At 47.4% G+C, this 27,782-nt stretch overlaps 2 protein-coding genes across 4 annotated transcripts in view; one reads left to right on the forward strand and one right to left on the reverse strand.

Moving 5' to 3' along the window:
• ARL1 (ARF like GTPase 1) overlaps positions 1-2,633 on the forward strand; it is a 76,820-nt gene extending 74,187 nt beyond the window's left edge. For both annotated transcript variants that reach the window (XM_078779706.1, XM_078779745.1), the window contains exon 6: positions 1,862-2,633. In XM_078779706.1, coding sequence (XP_078635832.1) covers positions 1,862-1,892 — 31 coding nt within the window. In that variant the 3' untranslated portion in view covers positions 1,893-2,633. The remainder of the gene's footprint in view (positions 1-1,861) is intronic.
• LOC137421103 (ETS-related transcription factor Elf-3) lies at positions 2,580-26,985 on the reverse strand. 2 transcript variants are annotated; one of them, XM_068106827.2, is made up of 8 exons: positions 26,755-26,985; positions 17,140-17,282; positions 9,347-9,421; positions 8,880-9,008; positions 7,747-7,842; positions 7,470-7,562; positions 6,759-6,960; positions 2,580-4,760 (listed from the first exon to the last, which is right to left on the reverse strand). In XM_068106827.2, exons 2-8 carry the CDS (start codon positions 17,276-17,278, stop codon positions 4,670-4,672), a joined length of 825 nt encoding a protein of 274 aa, XP_067962928.1. In that variant the 5' UTR covers positions 17,279-17,282; positions 26,755-26,985; the 3' UTR covers positions 2,580-4,669. The 2 variants fall into 2 exon arrangements, with proteins under 2 accessions (XP_067962928.1, XP_067962937.1); XM_068106836.2 differs by lacking the exon at positions 8,880-9,008.
• Positions 26,986-27,782: the final 797 nt, after the last annotated feature.

A 27,782-nucleotide genomic window follows, 5' to 3' on the forward strand; every position in this document is an offset into this window, starting at 1 on the left:
ATGTTGCCATCCCATTCATTCTCTGTATTCAACAGCATTTCCATATATCTTTTCCATCTTCCTTTAATTCCATCTGGGTCCACAACGATTTGTCCCACTTCATCCTTCAAGCAACTCACCCCCATCACATCACACCTCTCTTTCGCTATCTGCTTTGCAATCCTGAATACCGCTCTCTGACCCTCTCCGAATCCAAGCTTTCTCCGAACATTTTCCTACATGCCTCCTGCACCTTTGCTACCTCTTTCTTTGCAGCCTTCTTGGCTGCCTTATAACTTTCATGCTCTGCTTTTTCTGCTCCCGTACCCTTCGGCTTCTGCCACTCCTTGAACTTCTTCCTCTTCTCGTCAATCCTCTTTCCAACTTCCTCATCCCACCACCATGTTTCCGAGTGCCTCGGTGGTCCTTTTGTCCATCCACATACCTCACCAACGGCTCCCAACAGACTATCTTTCATTGACATCCAACCACGTTCAAGCTCAACCACATCATCCTCTACCCTACTCAGCCTCTCTTTTAATGCCTCCCTTACTGTCACCTCTTTCAACCTCCACACCTTCATTCTCGGTTGGTACTTCACCCGCTGAGCTCTCCTCGCACCTTTCACCCTTATGTCGCAGACAACCAAGTGGTGCTGTGAAACAGCCTCCTCCCCCGGGATCACCTTTGTGTCCCGGAGGTGCCCCCTATCTCACCTACGCACCATCAGGTAGTCAACAGTTGTCGTCGACCCACCGGACGTGTATGTAACAAGCTTATTATCCTCTTTCTGGAACTGAGTATTACAAATCAACAAATCAGCTCCATCAGCAAACTCCAAAATCCTTTCACCTTCACCATTTCTCACACCATATCCGTAACCCCCATGAACTCCCTCAAAACCGTCCATACTCCTTCCCACATGTCCATTTAGGTTTCCTCCTACCACAACAACTTCCTCATCTTTCACGTTTTCCATCAGCTTCTCTATCGCACACCAGAACTTGTCCTTCTCTTCATCGCTCTGACCAACCGGCGGAGCATATCCCGAGATGACGTTCACCATGAGCTTTCCAATCATCATTTTCACCATCATCAACCTATCACTCACTCTCGTCACACTCACCACACTGTCTACAAACTCCTCAGAAAACAGGACACCAACACCATTCACGCCCTCCGGGCACCCTTGCCACACAAACTTGTATTTCTGTCCCTGCCTACCCTTCACCATTCTCACACCACTTCCCTTCCATCTCGTCTCTTGCACACAACATATGTCCACTCTTCTTCTGATCAATACTTCCACCACTTCTCCTGATCTCCCTGTCATTGTCCCTACATTCCATGTCCCAAACCTCAGAAACCGATCTCCACTTCGGGCTGTACCCTGCCCATATGTAGTTGTAATTGTCATGGTTCTCTTTTTGAGGCAATGTTTTTATGGCCGGATGCCCTTCCTGACGCCAACCCTCTTAGTCGCCTCTTACGACACGCAGGGATACGATGTACCTATTCTAACCAGGGTACACAACGGGTACTCCTTCATGTAGTTTGATTATTCTAACAACCATAAGTTTTACTTTCTGGGTAATGTGCCACAATTTCACGGTAATGTGCCACACTTTCAGGGTGATGTGCCACACTTTCAGGGTGATGTGCCACACTTTCTGGGTAATGTGCCACACTTTCTGGGTAATATACAGTAGAATGCATTACTCCATTGTGTTTATTTTACCGTTAACTTTGCACTGTACTGTGAATAGTGCACCCCACACTGTACCATATGTACTCGACAAATCATGCTGATCCCATTTTCCTCCTCGTCCTCCCGCCCTCCCTCTATCTCTCGCCTCAACCACATGTCTCCGTCCCTATCCAGGTTGTCGGACACACTGAAGGAGCGCCAGTGAAGTGGCGCGTACAACAACTCCGCCCTTTCCCCCTCCCCCCACCCCCAAATCCACGGGACTTTCCTTTTCCCATGGCCCATACACCCGGCTCCTCATTTCCGAATCGTTCACCAATGGCTGCTTCGGGACGAGCGTGAGTTTCTGCACATCGGAATGGTGGGGTTCAGTCGGGCCTGGGAAAGCCTGTCGAGCTTGCCTGCGTGAAAGGCCACAATCTTTCCAGAGTTTTGTTATCTTTTACTGTGGGCAGCTTGCTAATCAGAATTTAGATCCTGCCATCCATGATCCCATCTCCCAATACCTACCCAAGCGATGCCCAAAACGAAGACCTCGTTCACCCCCGACAAGGCCTTTGCGCTTTGTCCCGAGGGGTTACGTGATCTTTCGCACTAGGCCTTGTTTAATATACTCGTGGTGAGCTGGCTGTGTGGCAAAACGCTCCACTTTGCATCTTTTGAAGATTTTTTTTTTCTTTTCCCTCCAACTCCTGGTGAATGACGCTGTACAGTTTTGCTTTTTCTGCTGTGGTTTGTGGGTGAGGTTGTGGCCACGTCAGGCAAACGCCTTTTAAACGTCGCTCTTTAGTGCTGATCGTAATTATTATTCGCCCGGTTTGGTTTGTACACAGTGCATTTAAATTATCTTTATCTCCCTTACCTTCTGTCGGTTTAATATGAAACACGTGGAGACATTGCATAGTGTTTATTTGGGGTTTCTTACAAATAAAATGATTTAAAAGAGGCACTGCAGATGGTCATGCACGTAGAACTGTACAACATGGATGCCATTAGGGAACTTGGGCTGGTACTGCACAACCTGGACGCCCTTACCGTACGTGGGCCGGTACTGTACAATGGATGCTGAACGTGGACCTGAAGGACTGTCCAATAGACGCCATTACTGTACAAGAAATGGCATTATTTAACGTGGACTGGTACTGTACAACAGATGCCATTACTAAATGTGTACTGGTACTGTACAACATGGACGCCATTACAGAATGCGGGCCTAAACTGCACAATGGACGCCATTACCAAACGTGGGACAATACTGTACAAGAAATTCCATTACGAAACGTGGACTGGTACTGTACAACGGATGCCATTACCAAATGTGGGGCAGTACTGTACAACATGGATGCCATTATAGCTGGCGAAGCCGGTGTTGTGAATGAACACGTACGTATTATGTTGAAAAGCCAGATTTTACTGGATCCCTTGAGAATTTCGAAGCTTTGACGCACCAAATCACTCAATGGAGGCCGCCATCTTGCGGATGCGGAAGTATGCACAACAAATTGAAAAAAGTTCAATAGGAGTTTGTTTCACCCGTCTTTTTTTGATTCACAATCTTATGCACCTCTAATTTGTAATTAAAATACTTTAAGACCAACCCCGGCCTGCACAGGCCTGGTTATCTTCACCGAAAATCGTCACCAAACACCGGAACCAATGAGATTCCAGCATTTGAAAAAATATTTCAAAAACCAAATCACTCCATGGAGGCCGCCATCTTCCGGATGCGGAAGTATGCATAAAAAAATTGCGAAAAAGTTCAATAGGAGTTTGTTTCACCGTCTGTTTGATTCACAATCTTATGCACCTCTAATTTGTAATTAAAATACTTTAAGACCAACCTCGTTCCCCGGGCCCTGGTTGTCTTCAACGAAAATCGTCACCAAACATCAGAACCAATGAGATTCGAGCATTTGAAAAAATATTTCGAAAAGCTTTTTACCACATTTCGGAGGCTGAAAACGGCGTCAAATATTCTAAAATTGACGAAGAATGATTTTTTAGAAATCTCGCGGCCGTAGGGGATAGTTTTTCACGGCCGGAAATATCCGAAATTGAGACGGAATTAACCGAATTAATCAAGAAGGAAATTTTATAAATTTTAATCTCATCCAGAATGCAAATGGTATCATTTTGAACTAGGTACGGTACCTACTACACCTACCTACTACCAACTACCTAACCTACTGATGCCATAGTGATGGGTAAAATACTGGCAAGAGGCTTTGGCTTTGCCGGCTCATTGCGGCTTTGCAGTCGGGTACTAGTAGAATGTAGGGCATTACTGTTCAACATGGATGCCATAACAGAATGTGGGGCAGTACTGTACAATATGGATACCATTATAAAATGTGGGGCAGTACTGTACAACGTGGATGCCATTTCAGAATGTGGGGCGGTACTGTACAACATGGATGCCATTACAGAATGTGGGGCAGTACTGTACAACATGGATGCCATTACAGAATGTGGGGTGGTACTGTACAACATGGATGCCATTACAGAATGTGGGGCGGTACTGTACAACATGGATGCCTTACTGAACACTGGTCCTTTGGTGACTGAGCCCAGACACATGACCGAGACCATTTTGCACATTTAAAAATCAATTTTTTTTAATGAGCTTGGATCATGGCTCTTCAAGGTTGTTTGAAGACAATGTCCAAAGAATGTCATGTCTGTACAGTGTAATACAACTCGTCAATTGCACGTATTTACATTTGATGTAACAACGTTCCCCATCCTGAACAATGTCTACCCACAGGTTTGTCAAAGAAGCGTCCGGCCTGTAAAAATGTCTAACCCCATGTGACCGGCTCGGCTCTGCATACGGGATAGCAAAGGTCTGGGGTACTTGGGTTGAGCTTCCTTTTGGGTTACTCTTGTGGGAATTACATGGTGGTCTATACATCAGAACCATAATGCAAAGCTGGTATGTTGAGTAGTTGGAAGGCCCAAAGTGGCCACTGGCTGAATAAATCCCTACAGCTTCCAGCCAGTAGCATTTCTTCCAAATTTGTAAACGAGTCGCCGACCATCCACCCGTTCAAGGATCTCTTTCTTGTAGTAGTACCTGAGGAAGGAGAGGGTGGTGGTTACAGGGTGCACCAACCACGCACGTCGTCACAAAAACGTTTTTCTATATCTCGTCATTGAACACCATCTACTGAAGATCTCAAGGATATGACACTACCAAGACCCTTGTTGAGCACTTTATTTTGAAACTTGTGAAATTCATTCCATTGGTGTTCATCGGGTCAACTAGCTCTATAATAATGGTGTAACCCTTACTCGGTAATGATCGTTTTGTGTCAGTGGAGCTGTTGTGACCCCTTTAACACATTTGAGTCTGGATGGATACATGGGCCGACGGAATTCCATGGGCAGCCGGGTCCATTGGACCTGATTCATGCATCTTCGGGTTAACCTGAGGATGCATGACTGGCTGCCCATAGAATGCCTTGGGCCTTGCATCTTTGGGTTTACCAAGGCGTTGACCATTTTGGTGTCTGCTGTGTATAGAACCACCTGTAGAGGCCATTTTCTCCACAGAGCGGGGGTTGGCCTCTTCCGGGCACCTTGGTCCCCTTTTTGAAGCAATGTTTTGTGGCCGGATGCCCTTCCTGCCGCCAACCCTGTTCGTCGCCTCTTGCGACACACAGGGAATTACCAGTGAACTGGTACTCAATTTGCCGACCTCGGAAGGATGACAGGCTGAGTCAACCCCGCTGGTGTTAATTTGGTGATCGACCGGGATTCGAACCCAGGATCCTAGGATCCCAAGCCGGCACCCTAACCGCTAAGCCAACACCAGGCTGTGTATGAAAAGGCCTTTTCAGTCCTGTCTTTCAGGCCTATTAGCTTATCACCAATTGCTCCATCACAATACACGCTCCTGTTTCGTCCAATCTCACCTTGAGTCATCAGTGTTACTTCTCTTCCCTTTTTCACTCCACAGACATTTGGTTTATCGAGCTCGGTACTTATCAGCACCCCCCACCCCCCGCCCCCATACCTCTGTTACCCCATTTGCAGTTTAAACTTTGTTTCGTTGTGCAACTCTAAAGTGATCCACACCCCCTGTTTTCTTTTGGGAACTGGTGCTAAAACTTTCACGCGAGTCTTGATCGAGTTTTGGAAAGCTTCCAGCCCATGGTGTTTCCTGGTCCTGTGGATTATTAAATTGAGTCTGTTATATGATTGATGTCCGGTTCCCAAAAGTGTAGGGTGACCTTTTAATTTTATTTCGACTGCAGTTGTCCTGCATAGCCGGAGTCTGCTTTTGCATGTGTGATCGTGCGGGCCCCTCCTGCTTATCTGCCACAGTTGCTTCGGGTTCCATATCTGCCACCTCCACATGTTGTTCCACATCCTCCTTCCACCACTACTCCCCAAGGGAAACCGCAAGTAACTGCTGCCATGACGCACTCGTCGCTACCCGAACGTGGCACAGTTCTAGACCATGGTGGTCACCTCGATAACAAGCTCGCTCCAAGTTATTGGTGTTCGGTTCTTATCCATTCGAGCTCCATTCCACACTATTCATCTTGGATTGATCTCGTTTTCATGGAGATTACAATATCTCTGAGTTGGCCTGGTTCTTATTACCTTTCAAATAATTCCCATTCCACAGGTCCGAATCCCATCTACTGCCTTGATCATTTATGTGAGGTATATTGATATCTCCCCATGTCCTGCACATGATACAAGTCCGAGCTCCTATGAGGAGAAAGTCCCACTCCCACTCGTTTTGTACAAAAACATGGGGTCCAGGTTGCTGTTTGGACATTGCTCAAGGTGGATTAACCGCAGCACCTCAAGCCTGCAGAGGCCCTCCAAACACCATCAATCACTTTTTGGTCCAGATTGTTTACAGGTGCTCGTCATTTTGAATAACAAAGTTCACAAACGTGTTCGCTGTTCAAATCGTCTCGACGGCCATCTCCGAGGTGCAGGTGGTGCACACCCGCATGGTCCAGGCGGACCTTTGTACCTGTGCCCAAGCATTGTAATTTCCCCCCATGTCCATATTGTGAAACACCAGGTGCTGCCTCCTGTGGACTTCGCTTACCTCATGGCTCTGCTGAGTTTCTCGTAGGTCATGGACCGGTTGTTCTTTCTCTGGCCCCAAAGCTGAGCGACGGCCTCCGAGCGCAGGAATCGAAACACCCCGCTGTGTCGGTCTTCCCACTGCATCAGGCCCGGGTGCTTCTCGGGTTTGAGCAGCAGATCTCGGATAAACTCCCAGAGGAGACCGTTGCGGCCTTCGTCGGCTGCACGCACGGCACAGACGATGGCACCTTCACTGGGACACTGCTCAACAAACCCTCCACTTTGGAAAACGTTCCATAACCCATCGGTAGTCATAAGCATCCATTATCCACAAAATGTATGTTTGACTTTAACAAGCAATTTTCAGAGCAAAACTTCCTTTTTAATGCCCCAAAGCTTCGTCACAAACATGGTTGGTGTTTTGACCCCAAATCATCCCCTACACACTCACCTCCCAAATGCCCCAATCCCATCTTTAATCAAATCTTTCCTCCCCTCCACTACCCTCTCCTCTCTCGATCCTCCCCATCCTCTTACCAACCCCCCTCCCCCCGCCTCTCATTCATACGTAATAAATAGATGCCTCATTTTCCTTCAACCACTTTCATGTAATTTTGGACGATGGGTGTTTTTGCTCTAGCTTGAGCAATTGTTGACGTTGTCCAACTCGTTACTTAGAAACACCTCAATCATGTACCAGTGCGAGGATGTACCTGGTCCAGTAACTTACATTGTTTGCGTCGAGCCTTGGCTGGGGTCTGTTGGCTGTTTTGGCCTGTTTTGTTGCAGACCTTTTTGTGTCTCTCCCGCGTTGAGGGCCGACCTATGGGATGAAGGCACAAGGTGTCAACGGTATCACTTTGTGTGGAGATAAGAGGGGGAGAAAGAGGGAAGTACAACAACAGTAGAGAACAGCGGCATCGGGAGATCTGTGGAAGGGAGCGGGCTGGGGATAAACAAGATGGATTTGAGACAAACACAGAGGACCAAGTATCGGTGGTTGTTACCTGTTGCTGCTACCTGTAGTGGGGGTCTATTTAAAATGTCGAACTGTTCCAGATCTGAGTCGCTGTCAACTCGAGATGACCCAGAGAGTGGAGTTTCTGCCAAAGACAAGAGACCACCAAAGGTCATACCTGGTTACGGAGTGGGCGATGGTTGACACGGACGCACACCTAATGCACACCGTGTACTCTGTGTGTAAAATGAAAGTTCTGTCTCACTGCATGTTAGGTGACCAACAGGTACACACTCTCCCCTATGAGCCATCTAACCTGGGTTTGAAATTTGAATCCCGTCCCAGCTATAAACTGTCATCTCTGTTTCAAGCCCCTGTCACACCTTGACGATTTAGCCAGCGTATGCCGACGTATCAAAATTGAGTGCTGGTGTGAGTCATACGCTGGCATACGTCGACAAATATTGTGCATGCACGAAATTTGTCGACGAGCTCGGCGTACTACGACGTATGCCAGCGTGCTCTTAACGTAGCCAAATTTTTCATACGTCGGCATACGCTGGCTAAACCGTCAAGGTGTGACAGCGGCTTTCACATCCCTCGGAGGCACGTTAAAGAAGAAGAACATTGCAAGTTAGACATTGTTATGTGTACATTGTTATGTGCGCAGGTTTGTCTCGAACGTAAAACTGCTGGTCCAAGGTGTAGTCACGGTCACTTTGAGATGACCGGTGGAGATGAGAGATGTCTGGTTTACACTTAATTACAGTAGCGCACTCAGTTTTGCACTCGCAGTGTGTGATAGATCCATGTGTTCAGCACCGGTTGTCATGGAGACGTTTCCTTCGAGAGATGTTGTCCCATGAGTGCAGGATGTGAGGGTGTCTCCACTAAGTGGCCATGTTTGGTGTTCCACTCAAATTAGGTCATCGATGTGAAAGTCCTCTGTGTGCTACGTCACGTACTTTGTGACTCAGGTGAAACTTACTCCAGTTTATCTCTCAACTCTGAGAATGGATGGAGATCATTGATGACCTCCAATTTTAGGGATTGGGTGTGCGATGCATTTTCTGTGGACGAAACACACATGACGTGCGCGTCCGCATGTCTCGAACGAATGAGGCATTCGGAGTGAGATCGTGTGCCATAGTGAAGATGGAGTGCGGAGACCATATGTGATACCTGGGCCTTGGCTGTAGTACCCATGGTCATAAAGTGGTTCTTGTTGCGGTGCAGAATGATCGGAATCGTAACCCGCGTCACAAAACCCCGGAACATCGTGCGGCAGTACCGGGTCCAACCAGCTGGTAGCTGCAGGGTTGTGGAGGACAAATGTGACCTGTGAAAAGTTGTTCGGTTTCATCGGTCCTAAATCAACTCGATCATGTGACAAGACACCACGTTCATGTTGAGCAGGCATCATGACCTTGAGCGAGAGGGATTTAAGATTGGACCTGTTTAAAAAGACCCGAGTGTAATTGTGGTTGTGGTGTACGAGCAGGTGTGGTGCACGTGTCTAGAAACACCGAGGCCTCTGAATGTAGAGCATTTGGGACTCAAATCTGCGTACAGGTAGCAATTCCATTTGTCTTTGCTGTACACGTGTAATGTGGACATGTGTCAGACACGTGTGTGTGTGTGTTGCTTACTGTGGTTATCTATTTGGTTGAGCCAGAAGGTATCTTCGTAGTTTTCTGGCAAGCAAGCAAGCAGAGGGTTTTGTTCTGTGTGGTACATGGAGGGGTGAACAAGACATGGAGCAAATTAACCAAACGTGCTGATGCAGACAGGCATGTAAATCAGTGCACAGGTGTCTCTATTGACTGTTAGTGAACAGGTGTTCTGCTATGGACAGTCGCTCAATTGTGAAGATCATACCGGACTAGAATCCTGGAGGTGTTAGGGTCGAATGCAGGTGGAGACGGCTCATGTGGAGCTGAAGAGGGGTGATGTTGACACAGAATGGAGCAGACGGGAGTGAGTTGGGATACAAGGAATAGTGGAGAAATGGGGAAGGAACGATCACACGGTCGACATAAATAGGGACATGGAGATAGGACGAGGAAACCGAGTAGACAGGAACATGAAAACAGACAGGAAGATCTGACAAACACGGTAAATGTGGAAGAGTGCCGATGGATGGAGAAGGTGACTCCAAGAACATGGTGGCTGTCCTGCCCCTTAGGAGGGCAATCACCATGTTCATAGCGTCATGTGTCCATCAGACTGAAGATAAGGAAGCGGAATCGGGGATAACGAGATGATGGATGATGATGCAGACATGACCGGCCAAATGTCTGCATCCGGTCACCCTCTTATTTACCCCCAAAGTCCGCCATTTTAAAGGAGTGGAGAGAAGAACGCGATGGGACTCGGGGATGTTATTCAACATCGAGAGAAGAGGAGAATAGAAGAGTTGAGGTGAGCAGTTTGCCCCGGATTTGAGGGAATATTTCTCAGGATTTGTAACCTTTTAGAAACCGCCATTTGTCTCGGGAGAATTAACAAGTTGCTACTGTAGGCCTATTGTTGGTGGAAACCACAGCTGGCTCAATGATAACATTCATTGAGGTCGTAGTCTGCCTGTCTTCCTCGTCTGATCTACATGCGATACCCTCACACACAATTTTGTTGAAAACCAAAATGGAGTGAGTCGAGAAACGTGATTCGGCAATATGAGAAACATAAAACGGAAAGGGAAGTGTGTACACATGGGATATTTCAACAGTACATCTCAAACATGGTAACTTCAGTTAGCTTGTCATGTGACAAGTTCGTTCTTCAACTCCTGCCTTTTTGTCGCCCTTTCCCTCTCCCCAACCCTTCTCAGCCACATGTCTGCATCCGGTCATCCTCTTATTTACCCCCAAAGTCCAAGCTTTTCAATTATCCTCAAATTAATCCTGAATAATCTCTGTGGAATTGTCTCACTTTGTTTGTCTCTTCCTGCTGGTTCCTCGTGCCAAACCCATGAGGAGGGCAAACACCATGTTCATCGAGTCAAGTCTATTAGGAGGGCAGTCACCATGTTTGGCAAATCAAGTCCATTAGGAGGGCAAACACCATGTTTGGCAAGTCAAGTCCATTAGGAGGGCAGCCACCATGTTTGGAGAGTGAAGTCCATTAGGTGGGCAGTCACCATGTTTGGTGAGTCAAGTCTATTAGGAGGGCAGTCACCATGTTTGGTGAGTCAAGTCCATTAGGAGGGCAGCCACCATGTTTGGCGAGTCAAGTCCATTAGGATGGCAGTCACCATGTTTGGTGAGTCAAGTCTATTAGGAGGGCAGTCACCATGTTTGGTGAGTCAAGTCTATTAGGAGGGCAGTCACCATGTTTGGTGAGTCAAGTCCATTAGGAGGGCAGCCACCATGTTTGGCGAGTGAAGTCCATTAGGTGGGCAGTCACCATGTTTGGCGAGTCAAGTCCATTAGGATGGCAGTCACCATGTTTGGTGAGTCAAGTCTATTAGGAGGGCAGTCACCATGTTTGGCGAGTCAAGTCCATTAGGATGGCAGTCACCATGTTTGGCGAGTCAAGTCCATTAGGATGGCAGTCACCATGTTTGGTGAGTCAAGTCTATTAGGAGGGCAGTCACCATGTTTGGCGAGTCAAGTCCATTAGGATGGCAGTCACCATGTTTGGCGAGTCAGGTCTATTAGGAGGGCAGTCACCATGTTTGGCGAGTCAAGTCTATTAGGAGGGCAGTCACCATGTTTGGCGAGTCAAGTCCATTAGGATGGCAGTCACCATGTTTGGCGAGTCAAGTCGATTAGGATGGCAGTCACCATGTTTGGCGAGTCAAGCCTATTAGGAGGGCAGTCACCATGTTTGGCGAGTCAAGTCCATTAGGATGGCATTCACCATGTTTGGCGAGTCAAGTCTATTAGGATGGCAGTCACCATGTTTGGCGAGTCAAGTCTTTTCGGAGGGCAGTCACCATGTTTGGCGAGTCAAGTCCATTAGGATGGCAGTCACCATGTTTGGCGAGTCAAGTCTATTAGGATGGCAGTCACCATGTTTGACGAGTCAAGTCTATTAGGAGGGCAGTCACCATGTTTGGCGAGTCAAGTCCATTAGGATGGCAGTCACCATGTTTGGCGAGTCAAGTCCATTAGGATGGCAGTCACCATGTTTGGCGAGTCAAGTCCATTAGGAGGGCAGCCACCATGTTTGGCGAGTGAAGTCCATTAGGTGGGCAGTCACCATGTTTGACGAGTCAAGTCCATTAGGAGGGCAGCCACCATGTTTGACGAGTCAAGTCTATTAGGAGGGCAGTCACCATGTTTGGCGAGTCAAGTCCATTAGGATGGCAGTCACCATGTTTGGTGAGTCAAGTCTATTAGGAGGGCAGTCACCATGTTTGGCGAGTCAAGTCCATTAGGATGGCAGTCACCATGTTTGGCGAGTCAAGTCTATTAGGAGGGCAGTCACCATGTTTGGCGAGTCAAGTCCATTAGGATGGCAGTCACCATGTTTGGCGAGTCAAGTCTATTAGGAGGGCAGTCACCATGTTTGGCGAGTCAAGTCCATTAGGTGGGCAGTCACCATGTTTGGTGAGTCAAGTCCATTAGGAGGGCAGCCACCACGTTTGGCGAGTCAAGTCCATTAGGATGGCAGCCACCATGTTTGACGAGTCAAGTCTATTAGGAGGGCAGTCACCATGTTTGGCGAGTCAGTCCATTAGGATGGCAGTCACCATGTTTGGCGAGTCAAGTCTATTAGGAGGGCAGTCACCATGTTTGGCGAGTCAAGTCCATTAGGATGGCAGTCACCATGTTTGGTGAGTCAAGTCCATTAGGAGGGCAAACACCATGTTTGGCGAGTCAAGTCCATTAGGATGGCAGTCACCATTTTGGCGAGTCAAGTCCATTAGGAGGGCAGTCACCATGTTTGGCGAGTCAAGTCCATTAGGAGGGCAGCCACCATGTTTGGCGAGTCAAGTCCATTAGGATGGCAGTCACCATGTTTGACGAGTCAAGTCCATTAGGATGGCAGTCACCATGTTTGACGAGTCAAGTCCATTAGGATGGCAGTCACCATGTTTGGCGAGTCAAGTCCATTAGGAGGGCAGTCACCATGTTTGGCGAGTCAAGTCCATTAGGATGGCAGTCACCATGTTTGGTGAGTCAAGTCCATTTGGAGGGCAAACACCATGTTTGGCGAGTCAAGTCCATTAGGATGGCAGTCACCATGTTTGGCGAGTCAAGTCCATTAGGAGGGCAGTCACCATGTTTGGCGAATCAAGTCCATTAGGATGGCAGTCACCATGTTTGACGAGTCAAGTCCATTAGGATGGCAGTCACCATGTTTGACGAGTCAAGTCCATTAGGAGGGCAGCCACCATGTTTGGCGAGTCAAGTCCATTAGGATGGCAGTCACCATGTTTGACGAGTCAAGTCCATTAGGATGGCAGTCACCATGTTTGACGAGTCAAGTCTATTAGGAGGGCAGCCACCATGTTTGGCGAGTCAAGTCCATTAGGATGGCAGCCACCGTGTTTATAGAGTCAAGTCCATTAGGATGGCAGCCACCGTGTTTATAGAGTCAAGTCCATTAGGATGGCAGCCCCCGTGTTTGGCGAGTCAAGTCCATTAGGAGGGCAGCCACCATGTTTGGCGAGTCAAGTCCATTAGGATGGCAGCCACCGTGTTTATGGAGTCAAGGCCATTAGGATGGCAGCCACCATGTTTATAGAGTCAAGTCCATTAGGATGGCAGCCCCCGTGTTTGGCGAGTCAAGTCCATTAGGATGGCAGCCACCGTGTTTATAGAGTCAAGTCCATTAGGAGGGCAGCCACCGTGTTTATAGAGTCAAGTCCATTAGGATGGCAGCCCCCGTGTTTGGCGAGTCAAGTCCATTAGGAGGGCAGCCACCGTGTTTATAGAGTCAAGTCCATTAGGAGGGCAGCCACCGTGTTTATAGAGTCAAGTCCATTAGGAGGGCAGCCCCCATGTTTATAGAGTCAAGTCCATTAGGATAGCAACCACTAAGTCATATCCTGTATGTAGCAGTGATGTTTGTTACTTTGGCTCATCATCATCTACTTCAGCTGTCAATCATCTTCTGATCTAGTGTGTGTGTCCCACATCTACCAGTCCTCTCATTCACGCTGGTATGGTAACTTTTCACCCTTTGTGCGTTAGTACCTATACTGCTCATATTAGCATTGACTGATGTCTGCCTGCGTTAATCTTGTCATGTTTTGGACTACATGTATGAACAAGAAGAAAAACACGTGAAATGTCATAGCCCCCGTCGTGGTTTTAGTAATTCTGCTCTATGGAGTTATAGGCTGTTAGTCGGCCATCTTTGATCGGATGACAAAACAAAATTGTCTGCATATGTATACTCATGTATTGTGTTTGTCCGAGAAATGCTTGGGGACAAGTTTAAGTAACAAAATGCTGCCAGTCGGCCATCTTGGATCTGACCTCGAAAGAAAATGACGGACGTGCATATGTATTACCTGTCATTCATTTTCTGTGTGCCAAATTAGAACAAGATCTGTAAATGCGTTTGAGAAATGGTATGTTGAGGACATGGTCAATATTGGGTTTTTTTACAACTAAAATGGCCGCCTGTCTACCAGTTCGCCATCTTTGATCAATCGCAAAATAAAGTGAAGTGCACGTATGTGCCATCATGTGCTGTGCTTGTGCCAAGTTTGAACAAAATTGGACCATGCATGTCTGATAAATGGTTGGAGACACGTTTAAGTAACAAAATGACCGCCAGTCGGCCATCTTGGATCTGATCTCGAAAAAAATGACGTGCATATGTAAGCAATCACTCATTATCTGTGTGCCAAGTTTGAACAACGTCGGCAAATGCACGTCCAAAAAATGGTTGAGGATGTGTTCAACATCGGGTTTGTTACAACTAAAATGGCCGCCAGTCGGCCATCTTTGATCGCATCATGAAACAAAATGATGTGCGTATGTCCACCATCATGCGTTGTCTTTGTGCCAAGTATGGACAAAACCGGTCCAGAGATCTCCGAGCTATGGTTGTGGATGCATGGACGGACAGACGAGACCCAATCCATAAGCCGCCGTTTCAGACGAAGCCCAATAGGGATAACTGTGATTATGACTGGAGTATGTTTACCCTGCGAGTATCCATTGTTTATGGGGTGAATAGACACTCATTGTTACACGGCGAGTACTCCGATGATTATTTATGATGGGCCAACTGGCACGAACTTTCCGTGTTCCCTTCATTGTTGTGCTGTCTGAACTTGAGCCCCCCCAAACCTCCCCCCCCCCCCCCCCCCGCCCACAGCAGAAGCTAAAATCTTGAATGTACCATCACAAATTGGGCAAATTACTGCAGTAAATGCAGTTTGGTTTTGATATTTACTGGAAAGGCCTCTGTTCCTAATCCGAGTAGCATGTGGATAAATACGATTATAACTTCAACAAGGATTTCTAAGAGAATATTCTCTCTGAAAAGTTTTCATTTGCCCAGTGACTCAGTGAATAGCTCGTTTGGCTCACATGGTGAGATTGAGACTCCCATAGAGGGCGTGTGCTCTTGATTCTAGAATGTTCAATTCACACAAACTCCAACAAGTCATAAACGATGGTTTCTCTATCATGGGCTACATTATCATTTTACTCAGAGAACAAGCCTGAATCGATGCATACGAGAACAGCACTTGGTAGAGCACATACCTCTGCCAAGTTGAACAGTTTACATTTTGTATCCACTGATAGGCCGGATCTGCTAAACAGTTTACGTTTTGTATCCACTGATAGGCCGGATCTGCTAAACAGTTTACATTTTGTATCCAGTGATAAGCCGGATCTGCTAAACAGTTTACATTTTGTATCCACTGATAGGCCGGATCTGCCAAACAGTTTACGTTTTGTATTTACTAATAGGCGGAATGTGTTAAACAGTTTACATTTTGTATCCACTGATGAGCTGGATCTGCTAAACAGTTTACATTTTGTGTCCCACTGATAAGCCGGATCTGCTAAACAGTTTACGTTTTGTATTCACTAATAGGCCAGCTCTGTTCAACAGTTTATATTTTGTGTCCCACTGATAGACCGGATCTGCTAAACAGTTTACATTTTGTGTCCCACTGATAGGCCGGATCTGCTAAACAGTTTACGTTTTGTATCCCACTGACAGGCCGGATCTGCTAAACAGTTTACATTTAGTATCCACTGATAGGCCGGATCTGCTAAACAGTTTTCATTTTGTATCCCACTGACAGGCCGGATCTGCTAAACAGTTTACATTTTGTATCCCACTGACAGGCCGGATCTGCTAAACAGTTTACATTTAGTATCCACTGATAGGCCGGATCTGCTAAACAGTTTACGTTTTGTATCCACTGATAGGCCGGATCTGCTAAACAGTTTACATTTTGTATCCACTGATAAGCCGGATCTGCTAAACAGTTTACATTTTGTATCCACTGATAGGCCGGATCTGTTAAACAGTTTACGTTTTGTATCCACTGATAGGCCGGATCTGCTAAACAGTTTACATTTTATTCACTAATAGATCGGATCTGTTAAACATTTTACATTTTGTGTCCCACTGATAGGCCGGATCTGCTAAACAGTTTACATTTTGTGTCCCACTGATAGGCCGGATCTGTTAAACAGTTTACATTTTGTGTCCCACTGATAAGCCGGATCTGCTAAACAGTTTATGTTTTATTCACTAATAGGTCGGATCTGTTAAACAGTTTACATTTTGTGTCCCACTGATAGACTGGATCTGCTAAACAGTTTACATTTTGTGTCCCACTGATAGGCCGGATCTGCTAAACAGTTTACATTTTGTGTCCCACTGATAGGCCGGATCTGTTAAACAGTTTACATTTTGTGTCCCACTGATAAGCCGGATCTGCTAAACAGTTTACGTTTTATTCACTAATAGATCGGATCTGTTAAACATTTTACATTTTGTGTCCCACTGATAGGCCAGATCTGCTAAACAGTTTACATTTTGTGTCCCACTGATAGGCCGGATCTGTTAAACAGTTTACATTTTGTGTCCCACTGATAAGCCGGATCTGCTAAACAGTTTACATCTTGTGTCTCACTGATAGGCCGGATCTTCATCCGGAACTCAGCAAAATATAATCGGCTTGTTCTTGTCAACTACCCAACTCATCCATCTAGTTTTCTTAGAATCCGTCCGTCCACAACTTTTTTGGAATATCATACTATGTATCATTTTTGCACTATCACTCAATGGTGAAGAATCACAATTTTTTTTTTTTATCGTATCCGTTCAGATAAATAACCCAACAGGTACATTTCCTCTATGTAGTTAATCCTCCATTCCCTCCAAGCTCCCACCAAATACCTTTCTGAAAAGTTTAATCACGGTGGTTGTAACACAAGGAAAGCACCGGGAGAGTGGGGAAGTTATGGTTATGGTAATGGTGAGGTGAAAACAAAATGGCTGCCACACATACCAAATGCACTGCCTTCAGCTGGCGTAGCCACTGGGCTCAGTTGTGTGTAGTTGCAGGTGGGTTCTTCATGAGGTGGTGCCAGGTCCCATGCCGCCGACAGAGGCCGATCTCCCCAAAGCACAGCCTCCATGCTCTGCATACCACTGGGTGTGTCAGGAGAGGAGGGTGAGAGATAGATGAAAGGTAATGAAAAGGTTGTACCTGCCCAACTTTCCACACCTCAATGGTTCCTTCACATCCAGCCAGAGGCAGAATGCCCATTCCATGTCATCCATCCAAATGAAACCCAGCTGATCATGTTAAATACTCACATGGTAAATGGTAATGGTTGCAGTCCACCTTGGCATGCAATGCATATCCTTATTTTCATGGCAGATCTTGCGGGTTCTTAAAAATACAGGAAATGGGTCTATAGGAGGTAGAGAACTATTTATTTGGATCCACAGGTGTCCATTGCACCTGGTTGCCATCCACGTTGTGCAAGTACTGGTGCAGTAACATTGGTGTCCTGCCCTACCCTGAAGTACCGACCGATGGTGTTTCACTCGGACCGTACTTGACTGCTCCCATACTAGTAAACAAAGGTGGTCGCCATGATGAACACAGAGTGTCCAAACCACAAGGTGGTCTGTTTGAACAAACCCACCCCGCCAGAAGACCGATACTGCTCCACCCACAACAAGGTATTCCTGCACAAGTTGCAGTAAATATTTTATTGTAGCGAATTGATGCGATGGCAACAGGTATCAATCAAATGCAGCTCATGATGATTCGGGGAAAGAATAGTATCGATGTGCCATATTTGGTGGTTCGTCGACTCAAGGTTGATAAAGGAGACGCTGCTCGGTGTCTATCATCTGATGAATGACTGAATTAGAGAAAATCAATGGATTCCCGGAAGCAGGATTCTCCACATGGAATGCCAGGTTGCATGGACAGCGGGTCACCGGTGGAACCAATGGGTCCTGCAAAATGGCCTCTTTAGGTAGAGAATGCAAACTTGGCAGCACTTTGGTAGAAAATGACAGAATATTATCATTATCACCATGTCCATGAAATGGTCAGGAGGGCCTCTCGCTTCCACCTTGCTCCCTATTGACCCTCTCCAGACCTTTGTACGAATGGGGAATGAGCTCGTCCATCCGGTCTTTAAGTAAAGACCAATCCTTATTTGAGTTTTACTCGTCCGATCCCGAAGCTATTGTAATCAGTCAGTGTGTCTGTTCATCGATAGGTCAGTCCTTAAATATTGTGCCCAAGGTGGCTTTGAGCACAGTTTGACAGATTTCTCTCAGGTTACCACGATTTAAATTTGTACCTTGCATGTGGATTTTGTCCAAGTTATCCGCACCTGTTCCTGAGTTTGCCCGCAGTTCGAGGTATACTTGCAAGGTATACCCCAACCTGCCTTAAGCACGGTTCGCTAAAGCTGTGCAATTTAAACAATAACATTGTTATGTAACGTCTAACGTAACTGGAGCATTCTAATGTCCTTTTTATTGATTCGAGTTAATTTTGTCCAAGTTAAAGACTTTTAGTCCTTTGTTTGGAACTCATCCTTTCTCCCTGTACCTGAACACTGAACAGTGTGTCCTGAGGCCTTACAATTTTTTCCCTGCTCCTGATAGAGGAGGCTTATCCGTGTATATATACATATGTGTGTGTGTGTGTTGATGCCAAATTTTATTTTCAAGCAGGATATTTTGCCCTCTTTTTAGACAAGTTGAACCTCCGCCACCCAATGTTGCACCACCATGCCACGGTTGGCGGTACAATTAGCTCAGAGCTCTAAGTGAAACAACATTTAACTCTGAGTGAAATAACAGTACAACACAATTAACCTTTTTAAAGTCCATGAAATAATTGAAATTGATAGATTAACTTTAACTTTTCCTATCATCGGGGATGCATACTTTTGCTCGTATATATATTAGATATACTGGTAAAAAGTCCATCGGGGTGGAACAGTTTATTTGACGGTGCAGTTGTGTGAGCATGCTAAAGTCTGAAGCCTGGGCCTAGTGTCAGGTGTACTTATATCTTCTTTATTTATGAGACATCCTATAGACGTAAATTAACACCCAGTTTACTGTACGTGTGTTGCTCATCATGTGCAGCAAATTTCACCTCCCTGCGCCTTGTATTTGTTGTTATGTAATAAACAAGACCGATTGTCTAACAATGGTGTAGCTGGGCTTGTTTGATACTTTAGTAGAAGAGGATAGTAGGACCTGGGTGTAACTGGATTTTGAGGTGTAACTGGATTTGGAGGTGTAACTGGAGGTGTAACTGGATTTTGAGGTGTAACTGGAGGTGTAACTGGATTTTGAGGTGTAACTGGAGGATTGGAATCTCCTGTGATGAAGCTAACTCCGAGGGCCTTTCACTCACTCACCGCAGGCAGGTTGGTGGTCTTTCTGTCTTCTACCGACTCCTCTCCGACCTTGCTCCCCCAGCTCTCTCTGTGCTCTGTCCCCCAAATATTCCTACAGGTCGCACAAGATCTGCCAGCAACCTTCTTATGGTTAAACTGCCAAAATCAAGACTCTCTGCTCACCTTCACTCTTTCATTCCCCTTTTCTCCCACCTCTGGAACAAACTCCCCCACTCCCTTCAATCCCACTCCCCCCTCCAGGTCTTTAAAACAGTTGTTCACCACCATCTCTCATCTTCCCCCATCCAAAACCTTGATCTTTTCTACCCCCGCTAATTCACCCCAGATACACGTTTTTGAAATTCCAACTTCTTTCCTGGAAGTCCTTGCAGTGTCCATATGTTTTATACCTCTCCCACCTCCCCCCAAGCCCTCTCCCTCCCACAGTTCTCTCGATGTCCCTGCTCTCAAATGTTGTGTTTGTGTCCTTCACCCTCTCTCCCCATCTTGTCTACCGCTCCCCTTATTTTGTGTTTTATGTGTTGGTTTGTGTCGGTTTGACTTTTTGTGTGATTAATGTTAGCTCTTTCACGAGCCTCTATCTTGTATACAAAAAAAAAGGAAAAACAAAAGGTGTAACTGGAGTTACCAGATAACAGTTACCAAATAATGCAAGTATTAAATATTTTTGACTTCAGACATGGATAGCCAGTTCGTGAATGACTTGGGTAAAAAAACGGCGAATGGCAAACGATGAACCAATAAATTCCACATCCTGTGCCACCTTCAGTCGAACATCAGACATTGACAGCACGTTCTCTATATTTTCATTCCAAACAGCATCATTCATCATTCCAATCACAAATTGGTTCCACGACAGTGTTAATACTGTATATCAAAATATAATGTTAAATCACGATTGTATTGAGATATCATCAAACCAGCGATCCGTTATCATCTGTTCACTTCCGGATTTGGGAGCAAGGTCCGTGTCGATCACATTTCAAAATCATAATCTTATTGAGAAATTTGTGAAAACTCCTACCTACCTTACGACACCTGCTGGGACCCCAACGTTCCACAGAAGGTTATTATATTTCCTTTTAGCAAAATATGAAACTCTAATGGTTAAATGCAGTCCCACTGTCATGTGACCAGATCCTCAGCTCTGATTGGTGTACGTTTGTGGGGACATATGGACAGACAAATGCTATTCTAGATGACAATGTCCTACGGGCTATACCATAAAAAATGCTTTTGTACACCGCCCTTGAGGCTCTGTTTGCAAGCCACCGTCTACAATTCCAACAGAAGAAACAAAATGACTCTATTATGGAAAATATTTTTCAAGTGTTTTTATCCTCAAAAATAGACCGTAGGGAACACGCATGCATGTTAAAAACATTGGTCTTTAAAACGTACCCTTATGAAGGGGGACAGACATCTGTACAAACACACAAACTGATATTGTCTTTTACATGATAGATACCCTGGTGAGGTGTTGCATTGCTGATTGCTCTGTCTTGTTGTAGATTACAATGATGGCACCTCATAAGGGATACCACCTTGGGCTGAACATGCAGATCACTTGTTAAGAGTAACGTGACCCCAGACATGCGTTATGGATATCCAAAGATCAGTTGATGGCCTTCATGGACCAAAACCAGATGCCATGTTCCAAAAGGACACCTGCTGAGGTGTAACGAGGTTATCTAAACTTTCATTGACTGAGCTCTTCTGAAAGTCCAGCCATTTACTAGTGCCAAGACTACTTATTCGGCAGGAGGTGGTTGCCTATCCCAGCCCGACACGCTCCTCCAGAGCGCGACACGCTCCTCCACAACCCGACACGCTCCTCCACAGCCCGACACGCTCCTCCAGAGCCCGACACGCTCCTCCAGAGCCCGACACGCTCCTCCAGAGCCCGACACGCTACTCCAGAGCCCGACACGCTCCTCCAGAGCCCGACACGCTCCTCCAGAGCCCGACACGCTCCTCCAGAGCCCGACACGCTCCTCCAGAGCCCGACACGCTCCTCCAGAGCCCGACACGCTCCTCCAGAGCCCGACACGCTATTCCAGAGCCCGACACGCTCCTCCAAAGCCTGACAAGCTCAGCTACAGCCTGATAAGCTCATCTTCAGCCCAACACGCTCCTCCACAGCCCAACACGCTCCTCCACAGCCCAAAACGCTCCTCCACAGCCCAACACGCTCCTCCATAGCCCGACACGCACCTCCACAGCCCGACAGGCTCCTCCACAGCCTGACAAGCTCATCCACAGCCCGACACGCTACTCCAGAATCCGACATGCTACTCCAGAACCCGACATGCTACTCCACAGCCTGACATGCTACTGCACAGTCCGACACGCTCCTGCACAGCCCGACACGCTCCTGCACAGCCCGACATGCTCAATCGCTCATCCCCAGCCCGACATGCTACTCCACAGCCGACATGCTACTCCAGAGCCCGACATGCTACTCCACAGCTGACACGCTCCCCCACAACCTGATACGCTCATCCACAGCCCAACACGCCACCCCACAGCCAGACACGCTCCCCCACAGCCCGACACGCTCCCCCACAGCCCGACACGCTCCCCCACAGCCCGACACGCTCCCCCACAGCCCGACACGCTCCCCCACAGCCCGACACGCTCCCCCACAGCCCGACACGCTCCCCCACAGCCCGACACGCTCCCCCACAGCCCGACACGCTCCCCCACAGCCCGACACGCTCCCCCACAACCCGACACGCTCCCCCACAACCCGACACGCTCCCCCACAACCGGATACGCTCATCCACAGCCCAACACGCTACTCCACAGCCCGACACGCTCCCCCACAGCCCGACACGCTCCCCCACAACCCGACACGCTCCCCCACAGCCGGATACGCCACTCCACAGCCCGACACGCTACTCCAGAGCCTGACACGCTACTCCAGAGCCCGACACGCTCCTCCACAGCCCGACACACTACTCCAGAGCTCGACATGCTACTCCACAGCAAGACACGCTCCCCCACAGCCCGACACGCTCCCCCACAGACGGATACGCTCATCCACAGCCCAACACGCCACTCCACAGCCCGACACGCTACTCCAGAGCTGGACACGCTCCCCCACAGCCCGACACGCTACACCAGAGCTCGACATGCTACTCCACAGCCCGACATGCTCCTCCACAGCCCGACACGCTACTCCACAGCCCGACACGCTACACCAGAGCTCGACATGCTACTCCACAGCCTGACACACTCCCCCACAGCCCGACACGCTCCCCCACAGCCGGATACGCTCATCCACAGCCCAACACGCCACTCCACAGCCCGACACGCTACTCCAGAGCCGGACACGCTCCTCCAGAGCCCAACATGCTACTCCACAGCCCGACACACTCCCCCACAGCCCGACACGCTCCCCTACAGCCCGATACGCTCATCCACAGCCCGACAAGCCACTCCACAGCCCGACACGCTACTCCAGAGCCTGACACGCTACTCCAGAGCCCGACACGCTCCTCCACAGCCCGACAAGCTCCTTGAAGAGGTTACGTCGCTCAAGCTTTTGGGCCTCACTATCTGCCATTATCTTTCCTGGGAAAACCACATTTCCAAGCCGGCGTCCAAAGCCAGTTGCTGACTGGGCATCCTCCGTCGTGTGAAGTCCTTCCTTGGCACACCTGAGATCCTCACCACATACAAGGCTTTCATCCGCAGCTCAATTGAATACTGTTCTCCCCTCTGGGCTGGTGCTCCTGCCTCACACCTGGGTCGGCTTCATGCTGTCGAAACAAAACGTTTGAATCATTGGAATCTCCCTTGATTAAGCTGATTCTGAGGGCCTTTCACTTTCTCACCACAGGCAGGTTGGTGGTCTAACTGTCTTCTACCGACTCCTCTCCAACCTAGCACCCCCTGCTCTGTCTCCCAAATATTCCTACAGGTCACACAAGATCTGCCAGAAACCCTCTTTGATGAAACTGCCAAAATCTAGGCTCTCTGCTCACCTTCACTCCTTCATTTCTCTTTTCTCCCACCCCTGGAACAAACTCCCACACTCTCTTCAATCCCACTTCTCCCTCCAGGTCTTTAAAACAGCTGTTCACCACCATCTCTTACCTTCCCCTATCCAAATACTTGATCTTTTCTACCCCTGTTTCTACCCCTGTCCCCCATCCAAATACACCCAAAATCCACCTTTTTTGAAATTCCGACTGCTTCCCTGGAAGTCCTAGCAGTGTCCATGTGTTTTATACCTCTCCCACCCCCCACCCTCCTCCTTCCTGTGCCTCCTTCCCCCAAGCCCTCTCCCTTCCACAGATCTCCCACCCTGTTCTCTACTGTTGTTGTGCTTGCCTCTCTCTCTCCCCCACTTATCTCCCACTTCCTTTATCTTATGTTATATGTGTTAGCTCTTATATGAGTCTTGACTTCGTATTGAAAAAAAAATGGTTGCGGACACGTTAATGAAACAAATGGCCGCCAGTCGGCCATCTTGGATCTGATCTCGAAAAGAAATGACGTGTATATGTAAGTCATCATTCGTTATCTGTGTGCAAAGCTTGAACAAGGTCGATAAATGCATGTCTGCGAAACGCTTGACGACTTGTTCAATGTCGGGTTTTTTACAACTAAAATGGCCACCAGTCTACTGGTCAGCCATCTTTAATCAATCGCAAAATAAAGTGAGGCGCACGTGTCTGTCGTCATGTGCTGTGGTTGTGCCAATATTGCACAAAATAGGACCAGGCATGTTCAAGAAATTGTTGGGCACACTTTTAAGTAACATGGCCGCCAGTCGGCCATCTTGGATATGATCTCAAAAAAAAATGTCGTGCATATGTAAGCCATCATTCGATATCTGAGTGCCAAGGTTCAAGAACATCAGTAAACGCATGGCCGAGAAATGGTTGAGGACGTGTTCAACATTGGGTTTTTACAACTAAAATGGCCGCTAATCGACCAGCTTTGATCGCATTGTGAAACTAACTGATGTGCTTATGTCCACCACCCCGTGTTGTCTTTGTGCCAAGTATGAACAAAATTGGTCCATACATCTCCAAGATATGGTTGCGGACGCACGGACAAATGAACAAGACCCAATCCATAAGCCCCCGTGTCGGAATAAGTCCAACGGGGTTTCTTTTGTTTACTCAGAATCCACCGGCCGTATGTTGCATTTGTTGTTGTGAAGATCTTGTCCACACATGAAGCACAACAAAAACAACAAGTATATAATTCAATTGAAACAAAAGAAAGATTTTAAAGGTCATATAAACAAATCTGGAAGTGTACCGCTGTTCTTATATACACCATGCTATTCATGCAGCATCTTTTACACCACCTTATCTAATACCTTACATTAGTTATCCATGCCTGTGCTTTGTGTCCTTTATTATCCTTAAAAATAGTACGTTTCCTGTTTGGAATGATTTTCAATTTTGTTTGACTCCCAGACAGACACACGGAGTAAAGAAATAATTTCACTTCTCTCCGCACGTGCGTAATCGGGACGAATTCAGAGACAACGTATGGTAAAACTACAGGTTCGTTTTCCGATTCGTGTTTAAAATAAAGAATAATTTTAAATAAAGTTTTTGATTTATCATAAACTCAGCTTTGTGGACGGACGGACAGACAGACACACGGAGTAAAGAAATAATTTCACTTCTCTCCGCACGTGCGTAATCGGGACGAATTCAGAGACAACGTATGGTAAAACTACAGGTTCGTTTTCCGATTCGTGTTTAAAATAAAGAATAATTTTAAATAAAGTTTTTGATTTATCATAAACTCAGCTTTGTGGACGGACGGACAGACAGACACACGGAGTAAAGAAATAATTTCACTTCTCTCCGCACGTGCGTAATCGGGACGAATTCAGAGACAACGTATGGTAAAACTACAGGTTCGTTTTCCGATTCGTGTTTAAAATAAAGAATAATTTTAAATAAAGTTTTTGATTTATCATAAACTCAGCTTTGTGGACGGACGGACAGACAGACACACGGAGTAAAGAAATAATTTCACTTCTCTCCGCACGTGCGTAATCGGGACGAATTCAGAGCCAACGTATGGTAAAACCACAGGTTCGTTTTCCGATTCGTGTTTAAAATAAAGAATAATATTAAATAAAGTTTTGGATTTATCATAAACTCACCTTTGTGGATGGACGGACAGAGTGAACCAATTGCTTAACTCCGGTTACGCTTCGCACGTGGGGTGACAACATAGGTCCCCCAACAGGTAAACCATGGCATCTCCAGAAAGGTTTGTCACAACTATTCAGGGTAAGTTATTACTAAGTCATTGCCGATTATAATTACTAGTTATCTAGTCCTATTAACTATCGTTAATCTAAGACCTTTTAATCACCCCTACCTGTAATTGTACAATGAGTTATTGTTTCAACCACATTTTCAATAACTCAGTAAGTGATGAAATATCAACACGTTAACTATTTATTTTGAAGTAGCTGACTTTTGGACAAACTACCTGTTAACCTGTGTCGTGTGATGTAATTGTGGATCTCGATAACCAGTAGATGATGGGACTGCAGTCACTGCATTTACACAATATTTACCTGGTGGTCCATCTTCCTCTTCGTCTTATTTCGGCGGCTCAAACAGTGTCTACCACCTGGCCCAAGGCTTTCACGAAACGGCCGGCCAGGTGTGCCGTTAGACTGAATATGATTCGAGGAGGGATTTGTAATTTGTTCAGGGTGCTGGTGAGAACTCACCTGTTGTTCGCAAAACACACCGTGGGTTATTTTTCATCCATAAGTCGATGATAGCAAATGAGACAGCCGGCTTAACGTCCGACGGACGGACGGAGCACTTTGTGATGCCTCTTCCGGACTGCGAAGCACCCATCGGACGGTTTACAAGTGGGTTGGGAATCGAACCCAGACTGGACAACTCAGGTATGCTACCTCTGCACCAACCACCCTGTCGCACCTTTACCCGAGGTCGACCTGACGTTCGTCCAGTGTCCTTAGTACTTGCTATGACGTCATACCACGGCCGCACTGTGACAGTAATTACGTGGATCGAAGTGGTTAAAGAAAGCCCCGTGCAGATGAGGCAAAGGTGAACCAGAAACTGGAGGGCAAACTACGGCGATATATACAGGTAACAAACAGGCAACAAACCCCGCCTTATATACAGGTAACAAACAGGTACATACAGGTAACAAACAGGTACATACAGGTAACAAACAGCCAATGTGCTGATTACCTTGATCCCGCCACTGCAGGTGTCACGTCTTCAAAACTCGAACACAGTCCCGAACGTCACTCTTTGCGATCCGGTCGGAGGATATTCAACGCCAGGAGTCCGAACCGGCCAGGTACATCCGCAACACCATGTATCGCTCAATACAGGTATACAGTTGCCTCCTGGTCCAGCACTTGGAGCGCAGCGCGAGTTTTGTGAACTTCACTTAAATCCAGACTCTGGATTTTCCCCGCCCCCGCCCCTTCTGTTTATGATGTCCAAACACTGGCCCCGCCCCCCTTACCAAATAACTGACCCCGCCCCCAACTTCCGACCCAGCCTTCGATTCGATAACAACCAGCGGAGCCCGTGAATGTAAGCATGATATTTATAACTTGGGCGTTTGCATCACCGCCATTAGTGCACCTTGGGCTCCGAGGGCAATGGCTTGGGAATTTGGCCGTGACGTCATATATTGCACGATTTGTTCAGGTAACCCATGGGAATCCTGGGATCAGGGTCAAAAGCAAGAATGTCGAATCAATAGGGGAGAAACTGATCAGGGAGCACAACGGGAAGGGTCTACGAGGAGGGCGGGGTAATGAGCCCAGGGGGATGGGGTAACGAACCAAGGGGGTCGGGGCAACGAACCCAGGGGGTCTGGGTAACTAACCCAGAGAGGCGGGGCAACGAACCCAGTGGGGCGGGGTAACGAACCCAGAGAGGCGGGGCAACGAACCCAGAGAGGCGGGGCAACGAACCCAGGGGGTCGGGGTAACGAACTCAGGGGGTCGGGTCAACGAACCCAGTGGGTCGGGGTAACGAACCCAGGGGGTCGGGGTAACTAACCCAGAGAGGCGGGGCAACGAACCCAGAGAGGCGGGGCAACGAACCCAAGGGGTCGGGGTAACGAACCCAGAGAGGCGGGGCAACGAACCCAAGAGAGGCGGGGCAACGAACCAAGGGGGTTGAGGTAACGAACCCAGAGAGGCGGGGCAACGAACCCAGAGAGGCAGGGCAACGAACCGAAGGGGTCAGGGTAACGAACC

Source organism: Myxine glutinosa, chromosome 1 (genome assembly GCF_964187855.1).
Source record: "Myxine glutinosa chromosome 1, kmMyxGlut1.1, whole genome shotgun sequence".
In the NCBI taxonomy this organism is placed as follows: domain Eukaryota; kingdom Metazoa; phylum Chordata; class Myxini; order Myxiniformes; family Myxinidae; genus Myxine; species Myxine glutinosa.

What these genes read in the sequence shown, in the direction of transcription:
- LOC137421103 (XM_068106827.2), bottom strand. Translation starts at nt 17,278, where the DNA reads ATGCAGAGCATGGAGGCTGTGCTTTGGGGAGATCGGCCTCTGTCGGCG. An exon ending in GTACTACAGCCAAGGCCCAG is followed by an intron (nt 7,843 to 8,879) that starts GTATCACATATG and finishes TGTCTTTGGCAG; the next exon opens with AAACTCCACTCTCTGGGTCA. An exon ending in AAACTCAGCAGAGCCATGAG is followed by an intron (nt 4,761 to 6,758) that starts GTAAGCGAAGTC and finishes CTCCTTCCTCAG; the next exon opens with GTACTACTACAAGAAAGAGA.